Source organism: Gavia stellata, chromosome 4 (assembly GCF_030936135.1).
Source record: "Gavia stellata isolate bGavSte3 chromosome 4, bGavSte3.hap2, whole genome shotgun sequence".
Classification (NCBI taxonomy): Eukaryota; Metazoa; Chordata; class Aves; order Gaviiformes; family Gaviidae; genus Gavia; species Gavia stellata.
The window spans coordinates 55446768-55468735 of record NC_082597.1 but is presented as its reverse complement, the minus strand read 5'-3'; the positions used below and the strand labels follow the sequence as shown (position 1 = coordinate 55468735).

Below are 21968 nucleotides of genomic sequence, written 5' to 3'. Positions count from 1 at the left end.
AAGATTACATTAAAATCTATCCAGAATACAACAGAACAAATCAGCACTGTTATGCGCATCTTCATCTGTACATTTCTCCAATCTCCTATTTTCATATTGTTATTACAGCAGCGTTTACTAGCTTTTTTAGAGAAAGTTCTGGCTACAAAGATATAGTTGATGCTCTCTTAACACTAAATTTTACTTCTATTATGAAGAACATTTGAATGATTTGAAGTAGCCTAATAAATCAGCAAAAGGAAGGAGTCAAAACAAAAAACTGAAATTATTATATTTTTAATTTTCTTAATTTATGCAAAAAATAATAAAGATTCATTCCACATAAATTCTTCAAAACCAATGTGATTTAATTTTAAGGTAATAAAATGGCATAGTGCCAGTTCCACCAGCTTTTTAAGACTTACAAGTTTTATGTATTTAACTGTTATCCATAAAATAGGACTAATTTACTTAAAAATCTAAAGGACAGTCACTAAGTTCAAGAGTATTTTTTCCACAATTTACAGATTTTGAATATTCAACTGAAAGATATAACTATTCCATGGAAAGATACACAGACCTAGAATGTCTTTAACTTATCACGTTACAAGTTTAAAAGCTGAGCTTTTTGAGTTCTATGTAGAGAACAAAGTAATTTCAGGGACAAGGAAGTCCCTTCCTTACAAACTTCCATCACTCTGTGAAAAAATTCAGCTCATTTAACTAAAAGTGTTTAAACACAATGCCCAGCTAAACCTCTCTAGTTAAGAAGGTTCAAACCATGCTACAGAGATAATTTTACGATTGGCTGTCAGCTTATTCTTCTCTTAAGCTGCGATCTCATTATCCTGATGCTAGACAGGCAGAAACAATGAATGCAATCCTTTTAAAAAAACATAGTAATTTGATGATATCATTAAGTTATCACTACATTTAACACACAGTTGTCTTAATAAGTCACACTATTTGCTGTGGATCTGGGTTTTGGGTTTTTTTTACTAGGTGTTCGCCTGTTACTAAACAGTTGAAAATACCTTTCAATAATTTCTACAGCTGCAAGCATTTAGATCTGCTTAGTAACTAACTGGATGCATATCTGGATGTCAGTTCTGCCAAAATATACAAATAAATGGAAATAAAAAGAATGAGTAAGCCTAAGAGCATCTGAATAGTATTTGCAAGTTACTCTGGACTGCACATTCATGTTCTCACTATTCCATAATCCTGTAACCACAACATTTTCCTTATAGATTGGTTAGAACTGATGTGCACAGACAGCAATCACAAGAAAGTACAAAAGCATAGTCTTTCTAAGTAGTGAATCCTTGATCAAACTCTACCCAAAAGTTTTTATAAAAACAGATTTTTCCCATGAAACATGACAGGATTTGACTATTTTTGTTTAGGAAGAAATCACAGATTCATGTATTTTCAAAGGAATCATCACAACCTAGACAAACTGGAGAAATGGGATGACAGATGCTTCATGATACTCAACAAGGACAAATACTAAAGTTCTGCACCTGGGAAGGGAGAATTCTTGCAATGACACAGGCTAGGGCCCGCATGGCTGGGGAGCAGCTCTGCTATGAGGACTCACATAGACAGCAAGCAAAGCATGAGCCAACAGCATGCCCTGGCAACAAAGGAGGTCCATAGCACCCTGAGCTGCATTTACAGAGCCAGTATATCACAGGAAGTGGTTATTGTCCTTCATTTGGCGCTCATTATGCCATCTCTTGGTAAGGAGTAAAAGACTGCTACGGGGCTGGGGAACATGACCTGTAAGAGAGGCTGAAGGAGCTGGGCTTGTTCAGCATGGAGAAAACAAAGCTTAATGGGGACTTAAAAACAGCTTTCCAATACCTATAAAGGTAGCTCTTGAGAAGACGGAGCCCAACTCATTGTAAAGGTGTGTGGCAAAGGATAAGAGACAACATGTGTAAGCAGAAACAAGAGATTCCAACTGATAGAAAGAAAAACATGAGGAGAGTCATTGGAACAGGTTGCTTAGAGAGGTCGTCCAATCTTTATCAGTGGAAGTTTTCAAGACGTAACAGGATAAAGTTCTGAGCTACCTTGTGTAATCTCGCAGCTGACCCTACTTTCAGCAGGAGACTGGACTAGAGACCTCTCGAGGTCCCTCCCAACCTGAACTGCTCTGTTATTTGGTCACAACTCCTCCTGCCTGTCAAAAAATACATATAAAAGTAAAATTATCAAGTAATTCAAACACAAAGCACGATATTATCTTCTTTAGTTATTTATTACCACATTTTTAGTTGGGGAAAAAAAAAAATCCACAAAGGACTTAAAGATTACAACTGATGAATCCAACATCCATTAATTGGTCCTCCAAAGCCTGTCAGACAGAAGTATGCCTGATTTCTGGTTGATCCAGTGGATCAAAAATGCAGCAGTTGTGTCTTTGCCTGCTACATTAAAGAAACCTCTTTCCACCATATATTAAGGTCCTGTTTGCAGATATTAGAGACCTCCTTAATCTTCTATTGGATGAACAAAACTTATGTTCTTTTAAGCTTTCCAGTATAACGTTTGTTTCCCAAGTGCTGAAATATTTTTTGCAGCAACTCTCTGAAAGCCTTCCATTATCCCTTTTTGAAGTAAAAACCAGAACTAGATATATTATTGCAAAAAAGTGGTTTAATCGGTGCCCTTTAAGTGTAACTTATTTTCCTGTTTGTGAATTCAAGAATTTTGGCAGCTAGTTCTATCACAACATAGGAACAAACGCTCATGCTTAGTTGTTTATCTGCCATTCACATACTCTGAAGTTCTCTTCAAATGCTACTTTCTAGAAGACAAGCTGTATTATTTCAAACGTTAACTGCATTCTTTACTCTTAAAAGGTTGTACTTGGGTGTGCTACTTGACTTCATACTCCCTTAACAAAGATCAGTAACAAGTAAGCTCTCTTTCAAACTGTCCCTGGAGGGCATGAAATGCCATTGCTGAAGAGAAGCCTAGAATCAAGGTGTCTAGAATGCACTCAAAGTGCTAGCAATTTGAGAAAGAAAGACTTCAGCTTTGCTTTGGCAGACATCCTCACATGGTCAAACTTGAGAGTGTACAGATGAGGTATGAGAAAGAACATAGCAACAGCTGCACTAGGTGAAACCAACAGTTCACCTAATCCAGGATCCTATCTCCAACACGTTCATCTCCAACACTTTCATGGAAACAGTAGATGATCAAGTAGGGAAGAATATAAGGAGAAAAAAAGAATGTAAGTTACACAGTCCCAGTTACACTTCCTCAGCTTTCTGAAAAATTGCTGGTGGAAGACATTCAGAGCCTTAGGGTTTCTGTGCTTGATAGCCCTCAAAAAATTCCTCTTCCACAGAAGACAAATGTAGGTAAACTTTTAGCAGTCACAGTGTTGCTAGCAAGGAGCTCCATAGTTCTCCACATGGAGAACCATCTCTTCTTCCATGCCTCGATCCTGCCTCTCACTTTTTTCCTTTCCTCCATTTGATACATGAGGTTCTTGTAGAGGAAAAGACAGCAAATAGTCATTCCCCATACCACTTACCATTTACAGATCTTTGTCACATCCATCCTCCATCTCTTTTTTCAGGCTAAAAGATCCTACTCTAAAATACCGTCCATCCTTGTCTAAAAGTTCTCTCTCTGATCTGAGTCAGAAAGCAAAGAAGCTGTAGGAGAAGATGAGCTGACTGTGCAGAATGGACAAAGAGGGGACAAACTATGACCTTGCACAGACAAAAACCCAAGTGCAAGGAAATAGGGACAGCTAGAGGCTATATTCAAAATCGCAACAAACAGAGATTTTCAAAATTGAGGAGGTAAGAAGCCTGTGACTTCCAGCAACAGAATGAAGACTCCCTCTCTACCTGCAAATCTGCAGTTACTGAACAGGTATAGCACTGATGGAACACATTAAGAGGAAAATCTTCTATTAAGGGAGGTATCTGAGCCAGCTGAGTCTGAACCAACCACGTGCATAAAGGAGAGACTGGTGACAGTCACCAGGGCCTCCCTCCCACAGGAGGTACCCATCTAGCAACCTGATCTGATGCCTCAAGACATTAGCTGCTTGCTGAGGGCCTGGATCCCCACTGTTGCAGAGAGGCTGCCAAGGCCTATTACCTCTTGTTGCTTATCCACATGGGCACCAACAATACTACCAGAAGCAATTCTAAGCATACCAAGAGTGACAATGGATCTCTGCAGAAAAGGGTGAAGGACACAAGGGCCCAGTGGTGTTATCACCAATCCTCCCAATGAACTGGGACAAAAAAAAAGCTCTAGAGAGAGTGCATGCATCCAGAACATCAACACCTGGCTGAATGACAGGTGTTGCAGGCAAGGTTTTCACACCTTTCACTATGGTAATCTTGGATGATCAAGAATTACCGAGCAAGGACTGAATCCATCTGACAAAGCTGAACAAGAGTTCTGCAAGGAGGCTTGCTCATCTAACGAGGAGGACCTGAAACTAGGTATGGTAGGGAATGGTTGTTACAGCCTGAAGCTGAGGTATGGGAGGCAGTGAGAAAACATCTGGGGAACAGCATGACAGGGAAGGTGCTTGCTTGTCCTTTGTGAAAGCATCGTGAGTCAGGGTTCATCATCTCAAGTATCTGTAAACAAAAGAATGCAGCAGAAGAAACAAGAGGAATTACTAGTCCCTACACAACTACAAAATTGTTGTTTCATTTGGATTAGAAAGACATGGCGGGATAGCTGAAATGACTACAGCGTTGCAACAGATGACCACAGGCTCTTCAGGAAAGACAGGCTGGAAAGGGCGAGGAGTACGTGTGCTTTATGCAGAGAGTGCCCAGAGCTTTGCCATGGGACAAGTGCTGAGCCAGTTGAGTGCTTGTGGGCAAGGAGAAGGCGGCAAAGCAACACGGGCAATGTTGTGCTAGGCACTCACTACAGACTACTTGATCAAGGAGAGGAAATTCAATAGAGTCATCGCACACAATCGTAGACCTTAGGACTGACTCATGGGTGTCCTTTAACTGGAAGGGCTGTATGACTGGGCACAATCCAGGTCATTTCTGGAGTGTGAGGAAGACAATTTCTTGACATAGGCAATTGATGAGTCAACTAGGGGAGATGCTCCATTGGGTTTGTTATTCACAAACAAGGAAGAACTGGTCTGGGACGTGAAGTTCACCTGCAGCAACCATGAGACTGTGCAATTAAAAATCCTGCAAGGACAGCAGATTTCACCTTACTCAGGGCCTACTTGGTAGTATCCCAAAGGGAGCTGCCCTGAAAAGCAGAAGGACCCAGGAGAGCTTGTTGTTCTTCAAGGGCCGCTTCCTAAAAGCATGAGAACAGTTCCTTTCAATGTGCAGAATGTAGAGCCAGCATGGAAGGAAGTCAGCACAGGTGAACAGGGGCTTCCTGACAGAGTTCGAATGTAAAAAAAGAATTACACAGGAGGAGGAGGAAAGAAAGAGGAATACAGGGACATTGTCCAGTTGTGCAGGAAGGGAATAAGAAAAGCCAAAGCTCAACTGGAATTTAAGCCAGTGAGGGATGTGAAGGGCCCGAAGGGCTTCTGTAACTACAATGGCAGCAAAAGGAAGGCTAAGGAAAATTGTGGGGCCACAGCTCATCGGGGCAGGCAACCTCATGACTGAGGATATGCAAAATGCTGAGGTACTCAACATTTGTGTCTACATTTTTCACTGGCAAGTTTCCCTCCTAAGTTTCTGAGAGCAGAGGAAGAGACCCTGCCAGAGTCTGAAGAAGTGAAGTGCTATCCACAAAGAGATAGCGCTAGGGCACACTTAAGCCAGGTGGATATAGAGAAGTCCACAGGAACAGATGAGATGTACCCAAGAGTGCTGAGGGAGGTAGGCTGCTGCCATTGTGAGGCCTCTCTCTACCATCTTCATGGCAACCAAGGGAAGCTCATGATGACGGGAAAAAGGGAAATGTCACAGCCATCTTCAAGACAGACAAGGAGGATGATTCATGGAAACTACAGGCTGGTTGGCCTCACTGACATCTTGGGGAGGTTATGGAAAAAAATCCTCATAGGAAGCCACTGCCACGCACACAAAGGAGAAGAAGGTGACTGGGAGCAGCCAGCTTAGATTTAGTAAGGGCAAATTGTGCCTGACAGACCTGGTAGCTTTTTACAATGGGCTCAAAAAATTGGCATCAGTGGTATATAGTCCAGCTGGTGGCTCAGCACTAGAGGCAGCCCTCAGAGCTGATGCAGTTTATCATATTTACTAATGACCTGGACCTGTGGGCAGGAGATCACACTTGGCAAGTTCGCAGATAAAAACTAGGGGGAGTGGTAAATATTCTGTGGGGCATAGCTGCTAGTCAGAGGCACACTGATAGGCTGGAAAAATGGGCTAACACAAAGTGCAGCAAGTGCAAACGCAGAGTCCTGCATCTGGGATAGAATAACCTATGCAATAGGACAAGCTGGAGGTTGACTGGCTAGAACATAACTTTGTAGAACAGGGCCTTGATTCCTGGGGGAAAACAAGTTGAACATTAGTCAGCAGTGTGAAATAAGTTCAATAGTGTTTCAGGCCGTATTAACAAGAAATGTGTCCAGCAGGATAAGGGAATTGATTCTCCTTTGTTCAGCACTTGAGAAACCCCCATCTGAAGCACTATGTCCAGTTTTTGGATCCCCAGTACTAGAAAGGCACTGACAAAACCACAGCAAGTCCAGTGAAGAGTCACCAGAAAAGTCAAGGAGATGAAGTACATGCTATATGAGGAGCAGATGACAGAAGTGGCTTTGTTCAGCCATAACAAGTGAAAACTAATTGGAGATTGTATCACTGCCTTCCATTACGTAATGGGAGGGCAGAGAAAAGATGGAGCCATTACTCTTTAAGGAGCACAGCAACAGGACAGGACGCAATGGACACGAGTTGGAATACAGAAGATTCCAATTAGATATGAGCTGAAAGTTTTTCACTATTGAGGGTGGTTAAATATTAGGCTACCCAAGAAGTTGTTGTGGTAAATCCATCCTTGGAGATGCACAAAAGTAAACCGCAAGGTCCCTGAGCTATCTGATATAACTGGACCTGCTTGGAGTAGGGAGCTGGAATAAAAACCACCGGAGGGCTGAATTTAAATTACTCTGCAATTCCATCTTCTTCCCTGTTGCTCTTTCATATACCTTTTCCAGTTCTGTGCCATCATCTTTGATATGGGGAGGGGGAAGGAAGCAGAATTATACAAAACATTTAAGAGCTTGGTGTCCCATAATGAAGTGTTCTTCAATTTCTTAATTTATTCCCAGCATTCTTTATTTGCTTTCTTCAACTGCTACTGTATCAAAGTTTTCACAAAACTACCTACTATAATCCTGGAAAATCGTTCTTGAATGGTGGGTCAGTTCTATCTTCCTATCAAGTTATGAACATTTTCGTACCCATCAGTATTACTTTGTAGTTATAATCACAATGAGTTTCATCCGCCATTTTTATACCCCAGTCATTCAGCATTGTAAGATTCTTCTACAGCTCTTCATAGTATCATCAGCAAACTGTCACCTTGCTAGTCACCCTTCATTTTAGATAAATTATTAATTCTGTTGCACAGCACAGTCTCTGGAACAGATCACTGTAGATTTACTTTCCATTCTTCAAATAATTATTTCCTCCATGAGGACTTTCCATCTTATTCAAAGACAGTTCAGTTCCCAAAAGTTCTTGGTAAGAAATGATTAGTGTTTGGATATCCAAAAGAATTCAAATACATCAACCAGGTCTTCCTTGTCATGTGCTTGTTTACTTACCCGAAGAGCTCCAAGGTTTTCTAAGGTATGATCTTCTGTTACAAAAATCTTAAGTGTCATCATAGCTATTATTTTTACTAACTGTACTTGAAAAAAAGATTCTATTAATCTGCCCATTTGAAGTCTTCTACTACCATTCTTTACATCATTGTTTAGCCATGCTGTTTTTTGCCTGGGCTTTTTGAAAACCGTACTTTTTCATTAAGCAGCTTGCACTTGTGCCTCCTCAAATGATCTCCATACTATCTCTACAGATTTAATTATCTCAGAGTCTTTCCGAAAGTTAACCTTTATCGTCTAAGAAAACATGTCATTTATTCACTCAACATGTTTTCTCATACAATTGTTTCCTGCCCCTGCAACGTCTCTGCTATTATGTTATTGAAAGACTGAAATTGGTGAGAGGACTGAAAAATTTCTGTATTAATAACATCTTAAGTTTAGTACAAAATGGGTCCCCAAAAGATTTGCTTGAAATATTTCACACAGAATGTACTATTCAGAATAATTTAAATTTGCTTCTCTGCAACTTGACAGGCAAGCTTTATGAAGCTTAGAATGCAGAAATTAACAGGTGATTGCTGGTTAAGGACAGAACATACTTCACAGTGGCCAGTTTTCATTTCATGAACAGTCTCAGTTACAGCCATGCAACTGTAAAAGTCAAACTGTTATAGCCAATAAATAAAACGACTAGTCAAGAGAATTTGTCCTGTCACCAAAACTGAAAATGTGAAAAAATATTGCTGCATACAATCATTTTAGACTTCTGCAAATTGTAGTCCAATATTTAATATTCACTCTGGTCTTTTTGCTCAAGTGCAAAACCTCCTCTGTGACCACAGTGTGTTTTCTCATTGGGTAAGATGAAAAAAGCAACCCTGATACCCTAATTTCATTCATCTCCAATGAAAGAAGCCTTAAACTGCAGTAAGAACAAGGATCATCAATTTATTTGTAATGTACATTTTATAAAAGGGACTCCTAACACACTACAATTTCTACACAAGTACACACAATGTTCTTTCATCGCTGTCACCCCCCACCTCCAAACAGTTTCTGGAAGACTTTAATTACACAACAATGGTATCACTTTTGCAATCTCAGTGCAACACCAAACACCTAAATAAACCCTTAGAAGAAACTATGGAACCTACCTTTTCTCTGTTTAACTGTCATAAATTTAAAGGTCAATACCAGAAAAGAAGGAAGAGTCTGAAACATGGCTGAAGAGACATATTCTTATTTCCCTTTCTCTAGTTGTTTAGAGACTGAAGACTCAGAGCACCATCACACATTAGTGAAAGACACAGTTTCATCATTAGCGAAACAAGGGTTGCAAAACTATGGGTACTAACTTCCTAGAGACTGAAAAACACCTGAATCTTTTTTCATCTATGGAATTCCTACCCAGTCAAGCATGTTTAAACACATTTGGGTTAGCATGGTCATCATTTCATTAAAAGCTATAGAAAGGGGACAGAAAAAAAAAAAGATAGAAAAAAACCCCACGATAATTTGAAACAACAGCTTTCTTAATTACAGATAACAGAGCAGTGTCAACCTATCTGTAAATTATTAATCTGGTTTATTTTCAGAAGTGCAATAGTATAACAATGAGTGCCCTATGTCAAAAAAATAAATATGTTTACAAAATTGTATGACAGTAGTAAGAGTATAGAGGACATCCATTCAGTTTCACAGCAAAAATCTTCTGCTAACTACACGAAGAGACTAAAGTACCAGCTTCCTACACTTGATGCTTTTAAACGTTAATCAGTTGGCATAGTCATCAGATAAAAGTTATTATGAAAACCACTATGAGTTAAAGGAATAAAAGCTATATGGCATGAAAACCACACAACTTCCATTTTTCATGAAATCTTTTCCAATACTGTCTTTTGGTGAAAAAAAGAAATTTGAAGTAAATGGGACTTGTGGCATGCCTGTATTACCAGCATGTTTTCATTCTTACTATTTATTTGCACGTTAAAGAAAGTTGAAATCCTTTCTTCCCCTCAAGAACAGTAAATGAACACATTTCTCTTCCCATAAATCTTTCTGTTCCATGTCTGGCAACGAAGATGACAGTTTTTTGGTGTTACCTTCATTTTTTTCTGGGCATCAAATCACATCCTCGAAAATTGTAAGACTATGTAACACAGAAGTGGTGGGTAAGACTGCCTTTTTGATTTAGAAACATGTCACAAGTGTGTCATTTTAAGAAATGAACAAAATCCCAGACTTGAACCAAAACTACCAATTTAGAAAAATTTTACCTGGAAGACTCGGCTTGTTTGGTAGTATCACTTCAGCACGTTCCTCCTTCTCATCACAGGGATCCTCTTCATCAGACAGCACTAAGAAAGCCTCTTTTGGCAGACTTTCATTGCTTTCCTGCTTGGATGGTGAACCCAAACAGTTGTCTATTTTCTCTTCTAAATCTGGGACTGTATCGTCCACTGGAAGCAGAGAACTTTTAGAAAAACAGCTCAGTTCATCTTCAGCAGGAGCTAGTTTTTCCAAAATGGGAATAATTTCATCTGTTTCCATTGAGTCAGTGTTGTCCAAGATACTTGGCTCATCCATTGTCTTCTGAACTCTGGTTTCTGAAAGACCTGTGGTGCCTTCTCGTTTGTCCTTTGATTCCTGGTCACCTTCCATACTACTAGAGATGGCTGCTTCTCCAACAGCATCTTCAACAGTTACTTCTTCAGTCCTCTTTTCCTCACCAGATGAATCAGAATTAATAGTTAAGTCATTTGTTTCTCCCTTGTCCTCAGAAGAGTCACTAATATCACAGATTGATTTACTTTCACCTTCTGATGGGATGTCACTCTCTCTTTGGTCCAAATGATCTTTTGTATTATTTTCTTCATGGAAGGTATCTTTATTGCTACCAAGCACTCCATTTTCAGACTCACAAGCTAAAGCAGTATCAGTATCTTTATCTTGCTCAGGAGTAACATTCTCTGGAGACAGCGTTAGAGGTTTGGGTTCTACGTCATTGACTATGTTCCCTGCCTTACTTTCAGGGCTTTTGGCTTCACTAATTTCATCAGAAGCTGTTCTTCCTTCTTCAGAGTTAACACGCAAGTCCACTAGGCCGTTAACTTCCCTCTTGTCCTCCATACAGTCTGTATTGCTTAAAGGGGAATTTAAATCAGAATCTCCATTCTCATGCTTTCCATTTAACAGTTTAACTTCAGTTGTCTTCAACAGTTCTTCTTTAACCTTATAGACAGCTTCCAGTTGTTGTCGATCACTTACTCTCATTGTTTTTCGTGCTTTAAAGACTTTTTTCTGAGGTTCCTCTGTGCTATCCATCTTGACCCTTAAAAAAACAAGTTCAGAAAGAATTGTGAAGGTAACAATTTGTTATCATCATATTACAGTGTTCCTAAGACTGTATGTCGTGGTTTAACCCTAGCTAGCAACTAAGCACCACACAGCCGTTCACTCACTGCCCCCCAGAGGGATGGGGGAGAGAATGGGAAAAAAGGTAAAACTCGTGGGTTGAGATAAAAACAATTTAATAGGACAGAAAAGGAACATCGTAATAACAACAACAACAATAATAGGATATACAAAACAAGGGATGCACAATGCAATCGCTCACCACCTGCTGACCAATGCCCAGCCAGTTCCCGAGCAGCGGCCGTGCCCCCAGCCAACTCCCCCCAGGTTTTTTCTTGTTCAACATGACATCATATGGTATGGAATATCCCTTTGGCGAGTTTGGGTCAGCTGTCCTGGCTGTGTCCCCTCCCAGCATCTTGTGCACCTCCAGCTTCCTCACTGGCACAGCAGTATGAGAAGCTGAAAACTCCTTGACTTAGTGTAAGCACTGGTCAGCAACAACTAAAACATCAGTGTGTTATCAATATTATTCTCATCCTAAATCCAAACCACAGTACTATATCATCTACTAGGAAGAAAATTAACTCTACGGCAGCTGAAACCAGGACAATATCTATTCCTTATTCTATACCATGTACATCATGCCCAGGTCCCACACTTTCCAATACATCCCAATTAACCACACCACCTTCTTTCCTGTCTTTTGATATACACACAGAGGTATAATTCCCTATGTCTATGGGCCATCCCTCTAAAACATCCATTGAGTTCATTTAGCCCATGACTTTGGGCTCCATCTGTCATAACAGTCCTTCAGGGCAGAGGAGATGGTGTGTGGTGTTGAATTGCTGCATGCTGAAGTGAGTTCTGGTTTCATCACCACTGCACTTATCTGGATCTATCATTGCTGCACTTTGCTCGGTTTCATCGAAATTCATTCTCCATTAGTTTGGGTGATTCTTACTGTACCGTTGATATGGCAATGTAGTAACCATAGTAGTGATGACATACAGTACTATATAGCAATTAACATCATACGATTCAAATCACTGGCTATTCTCACCCAAAATGAAGTCCCTTTAAGGTACACATCAGAATTCCCCATCCTTCTGCATTATCCACCAAGTGCACCCAGGTCCTTGAGCAAAAGCAATCCCATGGATCAGTTTGCCTTTGCCTGAGGCAGGAATAACCCAGACTGTCTTCCCTAGCGTATTTTTTATGTGCAATACAGGGTCTTTATTCCCTTCTACAGTACGTAAAAGTGTTGATTGGGCAGGGCCAGCTCGATTGGCAGATCCCCTAGTGCTGACTAACCAGGTGGCTTTTGCTAAATGTGTATCCCAATGTTTGAATGTCCCAGCACGCACTGCTCTCAGTGTAGTCTTTAACAGCCCATCGTATTGTTTGATTTTCGCAGAGGCCGGTGCATGATAGGGTATGTGATACACCCATTCAATGCCATGCTCTTTGTCCCAGGTGTCTATGAAGTTATTCCGGAAACGAGCCCCATTGTCTGACTCAATTTCCGGGGTGCCACGTCGCCATAAGACCTGTTTTTCAAGGCCCAGGATAGTGTTCCAGGCAGTGGCATGGGATATGTTTCCAGCCACCTGGTGGTTGCTCCCACCACTGTAAGCACATGTGGGAACGTGAGATACTTAATCTGCCAGGCCTCCCCATATTTATACTTCAGCCATCGTCCTCCATGCCAGAGAGGCTTTAACTGCCTGGCTTGCTTGACTGCAACAGATGTTTCACATTCATGGATAACCTGTGCAATAGTGTCCATGGTTAAGTCCACCCCTCGATATGTTGCGTTCCTTCCTTGATGGCCTGGGTGTCATAGGCTCACCGAGCTATAAATAATTCACCCTTATGTTGCCAGTCCAGGTCCACCTGAGCCACTTCAATCTTAGCAGCCTGATCCACCTGCTGGTGTTTTGATGTTCTTCAGTGGCACAAGTCTTGGGTACGTGAGCATCTACATGACATACTTCTACAACCAGGTTTTCTACCCGGGCAGCAATATCTTGCCACAATGCATCAGCCCAGATGAGTTTGCCTCTGTGCTGCCAGTTGCTCTGCTTCCATTGCTGTAACCACCCCCACAGGGCATCTGCCACCATCCATGAGTCGGTATAGAGATAAAGCACTGGCCACTTTTCTCAGTCAGCAATGTCTAAAGCTAGCTGGACGGCCTTCACTTCTGCAAATTGGTTCGACTCACCTTCTCCTTTAGCAGTTTCTGCAACTTGTATAAGACTCCATATAGCGGCCTTCCACCTCCAATGCCTTCCTACAATATGACAGGACCCACCAGTGAACAGGGCATATTGCTTTTCATCTTCTGGTAGTTTATTATACACTGGGGCCTCTTCAGTACATGTCACCTCCTCCTCCTCCGGTGATATTCCGAAATCTTTGCCTTCTGGCCAGTCCATGATCACTTCCAAGACTTCTGGGTGACTGGGGTTTCCTATTCAAGCCTGTTCTATGACTAGTGCGACCCACTTACTTCATGTAGCATCAGTTATATGATATGTAGAGGGGACCCACCCTTTGAATGCCTAGCCCAGCATCAGCAGTCAGGGTGCCAAGAGGAGCTGTGCTTCAGTACCAACTACTTCCAAAGCAGATATAACATTTTCCTTGAAGGGATACCTTTCCTTCACACCTGACAGGAATCACCTCCAGAGGCTGAGGGCTTGTGCCCCTTTTCCAATTGCTTTGTCAATGGCCCTTCCATAGAAAGGGATCCCAGATGCTTGGTTTCCCTACCCTCTAATTCCAGGCTACTGGCCCCGTTTCCCCAGCACTGGAGCAGCCAGGTGACAATGTGCTCACCTGGAGATGGCTGAAATCTTTTAGCTCACTCAAGTATAAGGATCAGGCAGTTAGTGCCTTGTTTACGAGTGCTGCCTCTTCCTCCTCCTCTTCTCATGTGGCCCTGCTTCGGAGTAGCCTGTCCTGTGCACTTCTTCCTCCTTCCCATTCTTAGTAGGAGTTTCTTCCCTTAATAAACAAGCTTACTTTTGCATCCAATATTTCTTCTTGTGTATAAGGGTGACTGATACGGGCACAGGCTGGTTCTCTCATTTAGCTGCAGCGCCTGTCACAAGGGCTGGAGTAGCTGCAGTGCCTGTCACTGGGGTTGGAGTAGCTGCAGTGCCTGTCGTTTTGTCGTCAGATCCAGAGACATCCTCTTCCCCTTCAGGGTACTGAATAGTGTTGAACAGGGCTCCATAGGCCTGGGCCAGGCCCCGGCACGTTGCAGTGATTTGTGTGTCTCTACAGTTGCCAGGGTGACAGCATACATTTTCCAAATATTTTACTAGTTTTTCAGGATCCTGCACTTGTTCAGGGGTGAAATTCCAAAACACAGGAGGTGCCCACTGTCCTAGGTACTTGCCCATACTATCCCACACACCCTGCCGCTCATAACTATCCAGCTTGGGGGCAGATCTCTGAGTGGTATTCTTAAATAGTTGTTTAACCTTATCAAGACCTGAAACACAATCAGGAGACATAGCAATAGGAACATGCTGGTTTGAACTTGCCAAGGATATTAAAAATTCTTAAGAGCTATTGTAACCAGTCTCGAGGAGAAGGGGAAGGCGAAGGAGCGGGGGAAAGCGTTCCCCCTTGTTTCTCCCATAAATTGGCTCTCCGAGGACAAAAGGTAAAGAGTGTAATTATTAATAGTTTCCGAGAGATGGTTCCTGAAGTACAGAGATGACAGCAATGATGAGTACAAATACCAGATTAGTCTCATGACCAGTAATTTTACCATATCATAAGCCAGTATTACACAGTACAGCAAAATGATAACCTTAATCCAGCCCCCAGAGATGATAAACAGCACAACAGGGAGCACATATAGCAAGGTGTTACATAACACAACTCTGAGAACAAGCACAACAACTCCCGAGAGCAAGTAGATCAACATTGTGACCAGTGACTATTAACCTAATAATGAATGCTTATAACAAATTTGTTTTAAACACATTCTGGTCAGATCTGTCATTATCTCAACCCTTCAAGCACCACCTTGGGTGCCAAAAAGGACTGTCGTGGTTTAACCCTAGCCAGCAACTAAGCACCACACAGCCACTCACTCACTGCCCCCCAGAGGGATGGGGGAGAGAATGGGAAAAAAGGTAAACCTTGTGGATTGAGATAAAAACAATTTAATAGGACAGAAAGGGAAAGCAATAGTAGTAGCAATAGTAGTAGTAGTAATAACAATAATATAAAAATAAAATAATAAAATAATAACAACAATAAACAAAACAAGGGATGCACAATGCAATTGCTCACCACCTGCTGACCAATGCCCAGCCAGTTCCCGAGCAGCGGCCGCACCCCCAGCCAACTCCCCCCAGGTTTTTTCTTGTTCAACATGACATCATATGGTATGGAATATCCCTTTGGCCAGTTTGGGTCAGCTGTCCTGGCTGTGTCCCCTCCCAGCATCTTGTGCACCTCCAGCTTCCTCGCTGGCACAGCAGTATGAGAAGCTGAAAACTCCTTGACTTAGTGTAAGCACTGGTCAGCAACAACTAAAACATCAGTGTGTTATCAACATTATTCTCATCCTAAATCCAAACCACAGTACTATACCAGCTAGTAGGAAGAAAATTAACTCTATCCCAGCTGAAACCAAGACACTGCTTTAAAATGTGTAAATGCTTCAAACTGGTTTAACTGTACCTACAAAAATAAACAAACACCTGACAACACACTTGAACTTTGTTTGTTCTCAGAAAAAGTGAATACAAATTTCTATGTATACTGCACAAACACGTGTATTTAAAGATCACTGAGATCACAGTATTGCATTATGTAATAATATTCTGACTACACATTTTACACAAGTCATCTCGTAGCATTTTTACGGCAACACCACATAATGAGGTTTTCTAGGTAGAAACAGATATTGTGCTGATGCAAGAGCCAGCAGCCTCTCTTCTCACAAAAAGAAAACAATATTCCTGGTCCATCAGTTTACATTTATTTTATCTTTCTCGAACAATGTAATTTCATGAGTTTCAAACAGAATGAACAACTGGGGTAAATAACAAAGATTTTTCTATGAAGTAAGTTTTACGAAAACTTCAATATATTGAAAGAATTTCGGAATATGTCATTAAGACACTTTTTTTCATCTGTATAGATAAAATAGAGCTTCACCCTCCATATTTATGCAATGGTTAACTGCTCTTGGGTTTTTAGAGCACTTTCATTCAGTTTGCAATAATATTTTACTAAGACTATTTGTGCTCATAAAAACTACAGGTTTTGTAGCAGCATCTAGAAAAATTTCCTTTTTCAAGGAAAACTGATTTTTTTGCCCTCCATTATAATTTTATTCATACCATCCACCCATGCAAATATTAAGAAAAATAAGAACATTAGTATACTAAAAATTAAGAAAAATAATGTTCAAAAATCTACTTTAACAAATTAATAAATGGAGTTAAAACCAGCATTACCTAGGAATTTAAAATAATTTTGCAAAACAAACAAAAAATCCATAGGGATTTCTAAACTATAACTTTTTTCCCATGTGGTCTTTTTTAGGACCCAGTTTTAAAGGATTAAATACGATAGTATCGTTCAGAAGCAGAAAGCAGTTAAGGAACTTGTTATATCCTAAATGAAACTCGGCAACTAAGATCTTGAATCAGCTGATGCTAACCAATTTAGCTCTACTGACATTACTACTCTATTGTAAGTTACTCCTGTCTAGGATATGGCTTTTCTTAAGTTTCTCAAAACATGCGAAAATTCACTTGCGTAACAGTACTTAGAAGATATTACAGCAAGTTGAAAAAAGAAAGGAAATAAATCAGGCAGTTATCTCTATATGAATTTTATTTTTTCCCCACAAGCACCAGATAAGCAAATGTTTATACCATTGATACAGCAGAATTATTCCACAAAGGATGCGTTTTAAATACTTAGTACGGTCTTCCCCCAATACACTTTCATTCACAGAGCTGAGAAGTTCATTAATAAACTGCATTTTGTCTTTTCAGGTGGGGTATAACATTTTTTTGATTTTTTTTGACAAAAATTCAACTATCAAACCCACAAACATGCCTAGAGCTTTCAAATATGTCAATCTCTCCTTCAAGTCCAAAACTCCCAATTACCCCTGAGAGAATCAAACACGTTTTATCACCAGAAGTATCCATGGTATGCAGTATCGTTACAATACCTTTACAGGATAAAAAGTTTCAAGGACTCACACCAGAATTATCAGTCAAGAACAGAACAGAAAAGTACCACTGAATCCCTGTGTTCATTAACAGGAAAGCAAGAGTTGCATAGATTATCAGGTTAGTTCTCCAGTATCTTACTTGCTTTAAATATACTTATGCTCATCAATTTAGCACACCGTTTTAGCTGTGGGAATCAAAGGTTTATGGTTTTGGGGAAGATAAAGCTGCAACAGCTTAATCTTGAGATAAGTATCAACATCTATTCCAGCTCAGGCTAATATATCAGATTATATAAAGATTTATCTGTTCATCAGTTGATTAATCTACTATTCAGCTGCTCCTAACTTTGGGCAGTAACTTTGGAGAGTGTCTGGGCAGACTAGCGTGTGGTTCAACATGGCAGCTGATCTAGATGCAACAGTTTAAGTCTACTATCAAAAGTCCACCAACATATAAAGTAGTTTGCCCACAGTGGAAACCTTCAGCATAAAAGGAAGTCCTTGAAGTCTGAGCCATGCTCTGCAGCAGTGATGGCAAATCTTTCCAGTAACTGACGTAAAATGTGTTGTTAGAAGCCCCAGCCCTCACCGTCATGGATACTAGCTCAATTTGTTAGTCCTAAAGTTGACAGCAGATTCATATTTTATTAACACTGTCCTAAAAGATTTAAGATAACAAGTTCTTTCATTCAGAGCAGGTCTTACAGAGAAGTATATCCTTGAGGAAAAGAAGAAAAAAATTTTCTTCCCAGAATTCTAAGGAATTTCCCAGAATGACTGAGAAGAAAACTGCAGGATATACCATGGAGTATTATTGCCGTATCTAGCTACAGTTAGTTACCTGAAAAAATCAAAGAATCATAGAAATGTTGGTCTGAAGACACCTGTGGAGGTTGTCTAACCCAACCTCCCACTCAAAGCAGGACTATGACCAACACTAGCTCAGATCAGCAATGGTTTTATACAACCAAGTTGTAAAATTCACAGAACACAGATTCCACAGTCTCTAAGTAACAGTTTGGCTCCACCCTCTTTGTAACCAACCTTGCCTACAAGTTTTATTTCGGCAGCCATAAGATTGCCCTTTAGCCGCCTCTTCAGCAGATTAAAGTCGTCAAGCTCCCTCAGTGTCTCATTGTAGGTCATGTGCTTTAGGCTCCTATCATTTTGGTAGTCCTCTGCTGGATCCTTCCTAGTTTACTTGGAACAGTTTGTTTAAGAAGGAAATTATTTAACATTTATGCGTTGCCCACGTAGAATATTCTAAGGTAAGATAGGAATATATATCCTATGGTACAATATGAATTAAACTACCAAGACAAACTTTAAACCTTACAGTCATGACATACTGTGATTTACCATTACAAGGCTTGTTACTCTTAGTTAACATGACCTGACAAAAATATGGGCAAAATGGAAAGCAATATGATAAAAAAAAAAGATCTTTTTTTCCCTGTTATGCATTTCCTTTTAACATAATATTGAGATTCCCTTCCACTTTATTTCAGTTATTTTCTGCATGACAATCTAGAATCCTCATATTTGAGTAACTGATGGTGCTTAAATAACACTTCATTTCACACCTCAGGAACAGATGAACAAATCTTCGCAAAAGCTTGTATCAGCTCTGTTTATAGACTCTCAATAATACCACTAAGACATGAACTTTTGCCAGTCTGAACTGGAGCTTCTGAACAGGACTGTCTATTACTGCATTGCCACTAGTGGGAGCAAAATATAACACCTATAGAAACACTGATTTGAAACATCAGTTTACTTGGTTTTAGAAAATGTTCTCATAATAATCATAATGTTCACATAATAATTTCCAGTCAGATGAAATACAAACTCCAGGTGAGCTGTTAATGTCCTTCCAGAGCTGTCTACATGCTAAATAATAGTATTTTCATATTCCTCCAGAAAAGAATACATTTAACACAGTAATTCCAGTCCTGAAGTTAGTAGAAGGATATAAAAACCTCTAGTAATTCAGAAGTGCGTGTGCAGTTTTTGAAAGCACATCCCTTCCTTCTTCCCAAGAACTTAGAATGTAAAGCCTGTTTTTTCACGTCACTATAAAAGCGTATCTCCAACTGTCATGTAACAAAGTACTGATCGTCATACTCCGTTCCATGCATATAATCCCCTAAAACCAACATGCATGCTGTTACAGATGTGTATCTTGTAGAACCAATTTGGAAAAAAAATAGAAAATTCCAGGCTTGGCTAACCTTGAACAATTCCAAGAGTTCCTAATAGGTGACCAGCTAGTGAGAGTCTTCTGTTAATGTAGTACAAGGATACAGGGTTTTTGTATCAAATTAAGAACAACAAGTAGTTTGATCTCCTGGACTACAATGCTTTCTTTTATAAGCATCACCCAGAATTTAGAAGTTCTTATATTACCAAATTCATAACCCTACTTTTTCTGTGACCAAAAGATATGCTAACGAATTAATAAAATGTTCACAGACAACTTAAAATCAAATTCATAAGTGCATCACTTGAGTAATGATAAACTATAACTTAAAACAAATTAATATTTTCAGCTCTAGTTTCTTTAATTATCTAAGTAGTCTTTCATTCATATTTTAAACACGAAATAAAATATGGTAAATACAGAGTAAAATGAAGGGCACTTTCTTTTTAAATTTGCCAAGAATAACAGTCTTAAAAAAAAAATCAAACATCAGAATACCTTTATGCTGATGCATCCTTACTTTTTTCTTAAAAAAATACTGAAGGAGTAAGCTTGAATTTCTAATACATTTCATAATTATGTTTACTTTATATCTTAGGATGTTATCCAAAATCTAGTTTAAAAACAAAGCTCTAATACAGTTCTACAGTGAACCTGTACGAAAAAAGGGCTTCTCAAAGTGCCATTGTTAGATGGTTATTTGAGTAACTCATGCATATTTTCAGCTCAGTCCCACAATCTTTTGCAACCAAAGAATATCCAATAAAAACTATCGTAAGTGACAAAATTATAAGCACAGACGAGGTTAAAAGATGAACATGCTGGTTAACAGCTAAATATCATGTATCACTGCAGACCGGCCTTAAAGCGTTTCCAGCCATACCCACAAGGGAGCACGCTGCAGCCAAGTAACAGATCTCACGTGAGAGCTGAGTAAAAGAAGAAACAAATAAATCAGTAACCAGTCCAGACAGGTTTGGTCATAGCACTGCAAGCCAATCGACATTCATCTGATAAATACTGCCTCCCAGTCTTTCAAAGGGGTAATGAGGTTGCCCTTCAGAGAGCAACTCCAGAGCAGGTTACGTGAATTCAGTCTTGCACAAATAAAACATTTTAAACTAGTAGTGTTCTAAATGAATGTATGTTAGCAGACTCCCTTTATGCTTAACAATTAACACAAAGTTTAGCTACGTTTGGTATGCACTTCCCTCATGTCATGCTTGGGTACTTTCAGCCTTTACTCATTGTGTGACCCAGTCATAAGAAGGAAACGAGTGGCCCAGGCACCAAGCCAACGGAGGGGCATCTTTTATTTCAAGGAGAGACATTTGTAAAGAACAGCGCAACTCCTGCGTGTACAGCTAAGTGTGTAACGGTTAAATACTGTAAATAAGGTGGCAGGTTTTGGGTCACTTTTTTTGTTTTGATTTTTTAAACACCATCAATTTTGAAATGCCAACACACACACATTGCGTACATTTGTTTAGATACTGTTTAGGGACATCCTCTTTTTCATTTTAAGCTCATTTCAACATGAGAGGCACAAACGCACCATTAGGCACCTGCCTCCAATAATACTTGGAGATTTCTTTCTCATGACCAAATGTGTGTTACATGGCAAGACCAAAATGTGCCAGTGCAGCTAGGAATACCTGAAGGGCTCCTCTCTCAGCCAATTAAAAAGTTTTCCCTCTATTTCCTTATTTTTTTTACTACTATTACTCTGTAGAGAGACTGCAGCTCTAAAGCAACAAAGGAAGGTGTTAGCTTAGCTGCTATGGATCCGCCTATAATCGTGTGCTCATATGAGCAGCCCAAGAGGTGCTCAAACGTTAGCCAATCAGCAAGCAGCTGCCTGAATCCTGCCTGGTAACAGGCAGCAGACAAAGAGGTGGTCATGGAAACATGGGGGGGATCTAAACAATAGTGCACAATGGGGTTTGCCTAATATCATCAGTCTAGAACAGCACTGGCACAGGGTTCCTGGAGTGCTCGCCAAAAGCACCACAACCATAAAACATTTCCCAAAGCACAAGAACTACATGGAGGAAGTAAAGCCTTTGACCATGAAAATCAGTGCTCAAATATGCAAGTCTACTTAAAATGTCGCAAAGCGAGGCAGCAAATGGTCAGGAGTATTTTGTTCTAGATGGAGAGTCCCAGAGAATGAAAGTGGAGAACAGAACCTACCTTTTAAGTAGTGGTTCATAAAAGGAGTTTTCAGTTGAAATCCTCTATAGCAATGTTGATATAAATTGTCAGAAATTTAAAAAGTATTTTCAAAGAAGAAAAAAAAAACCTTTTGTGATCTATTCTTACAGAACATGCGCTGAAATAGCGTGCCAATAATTTGTTTTTCTACCACTAATACAAGTCTATTATCCGGCCGAATGCAAGATGCATACCACCAGCCTACTGAG

At 40.0% G+C, this 21968-nt stretch overlaps 1 protein-coding gene across 1 annotated transcript in view; it reads right to left on the bottom strand.

Annotated features, from left to right (window-relative positions):
- Window positions 1-21968, bottom strand: part of ATF7IP (activating transcription factor 7 interacting protein) — a 115839-nt gene that overhangs the window by 44076 nt on the left and 49795 nt on the right. Inside the window, exon 2 of the mRNA XM_059816433.1 lies at window positions 10039-11093. Within this exon, the coding sequence (XP_059672416.1) occupies window positions 10039-11086 (1048 nt within the window). The 5' untranslated portion in view covers window positions 11087-11093. The remainder of the gene's footprint in view (window positions 1-10038; window positions 11094-21968) is intronic.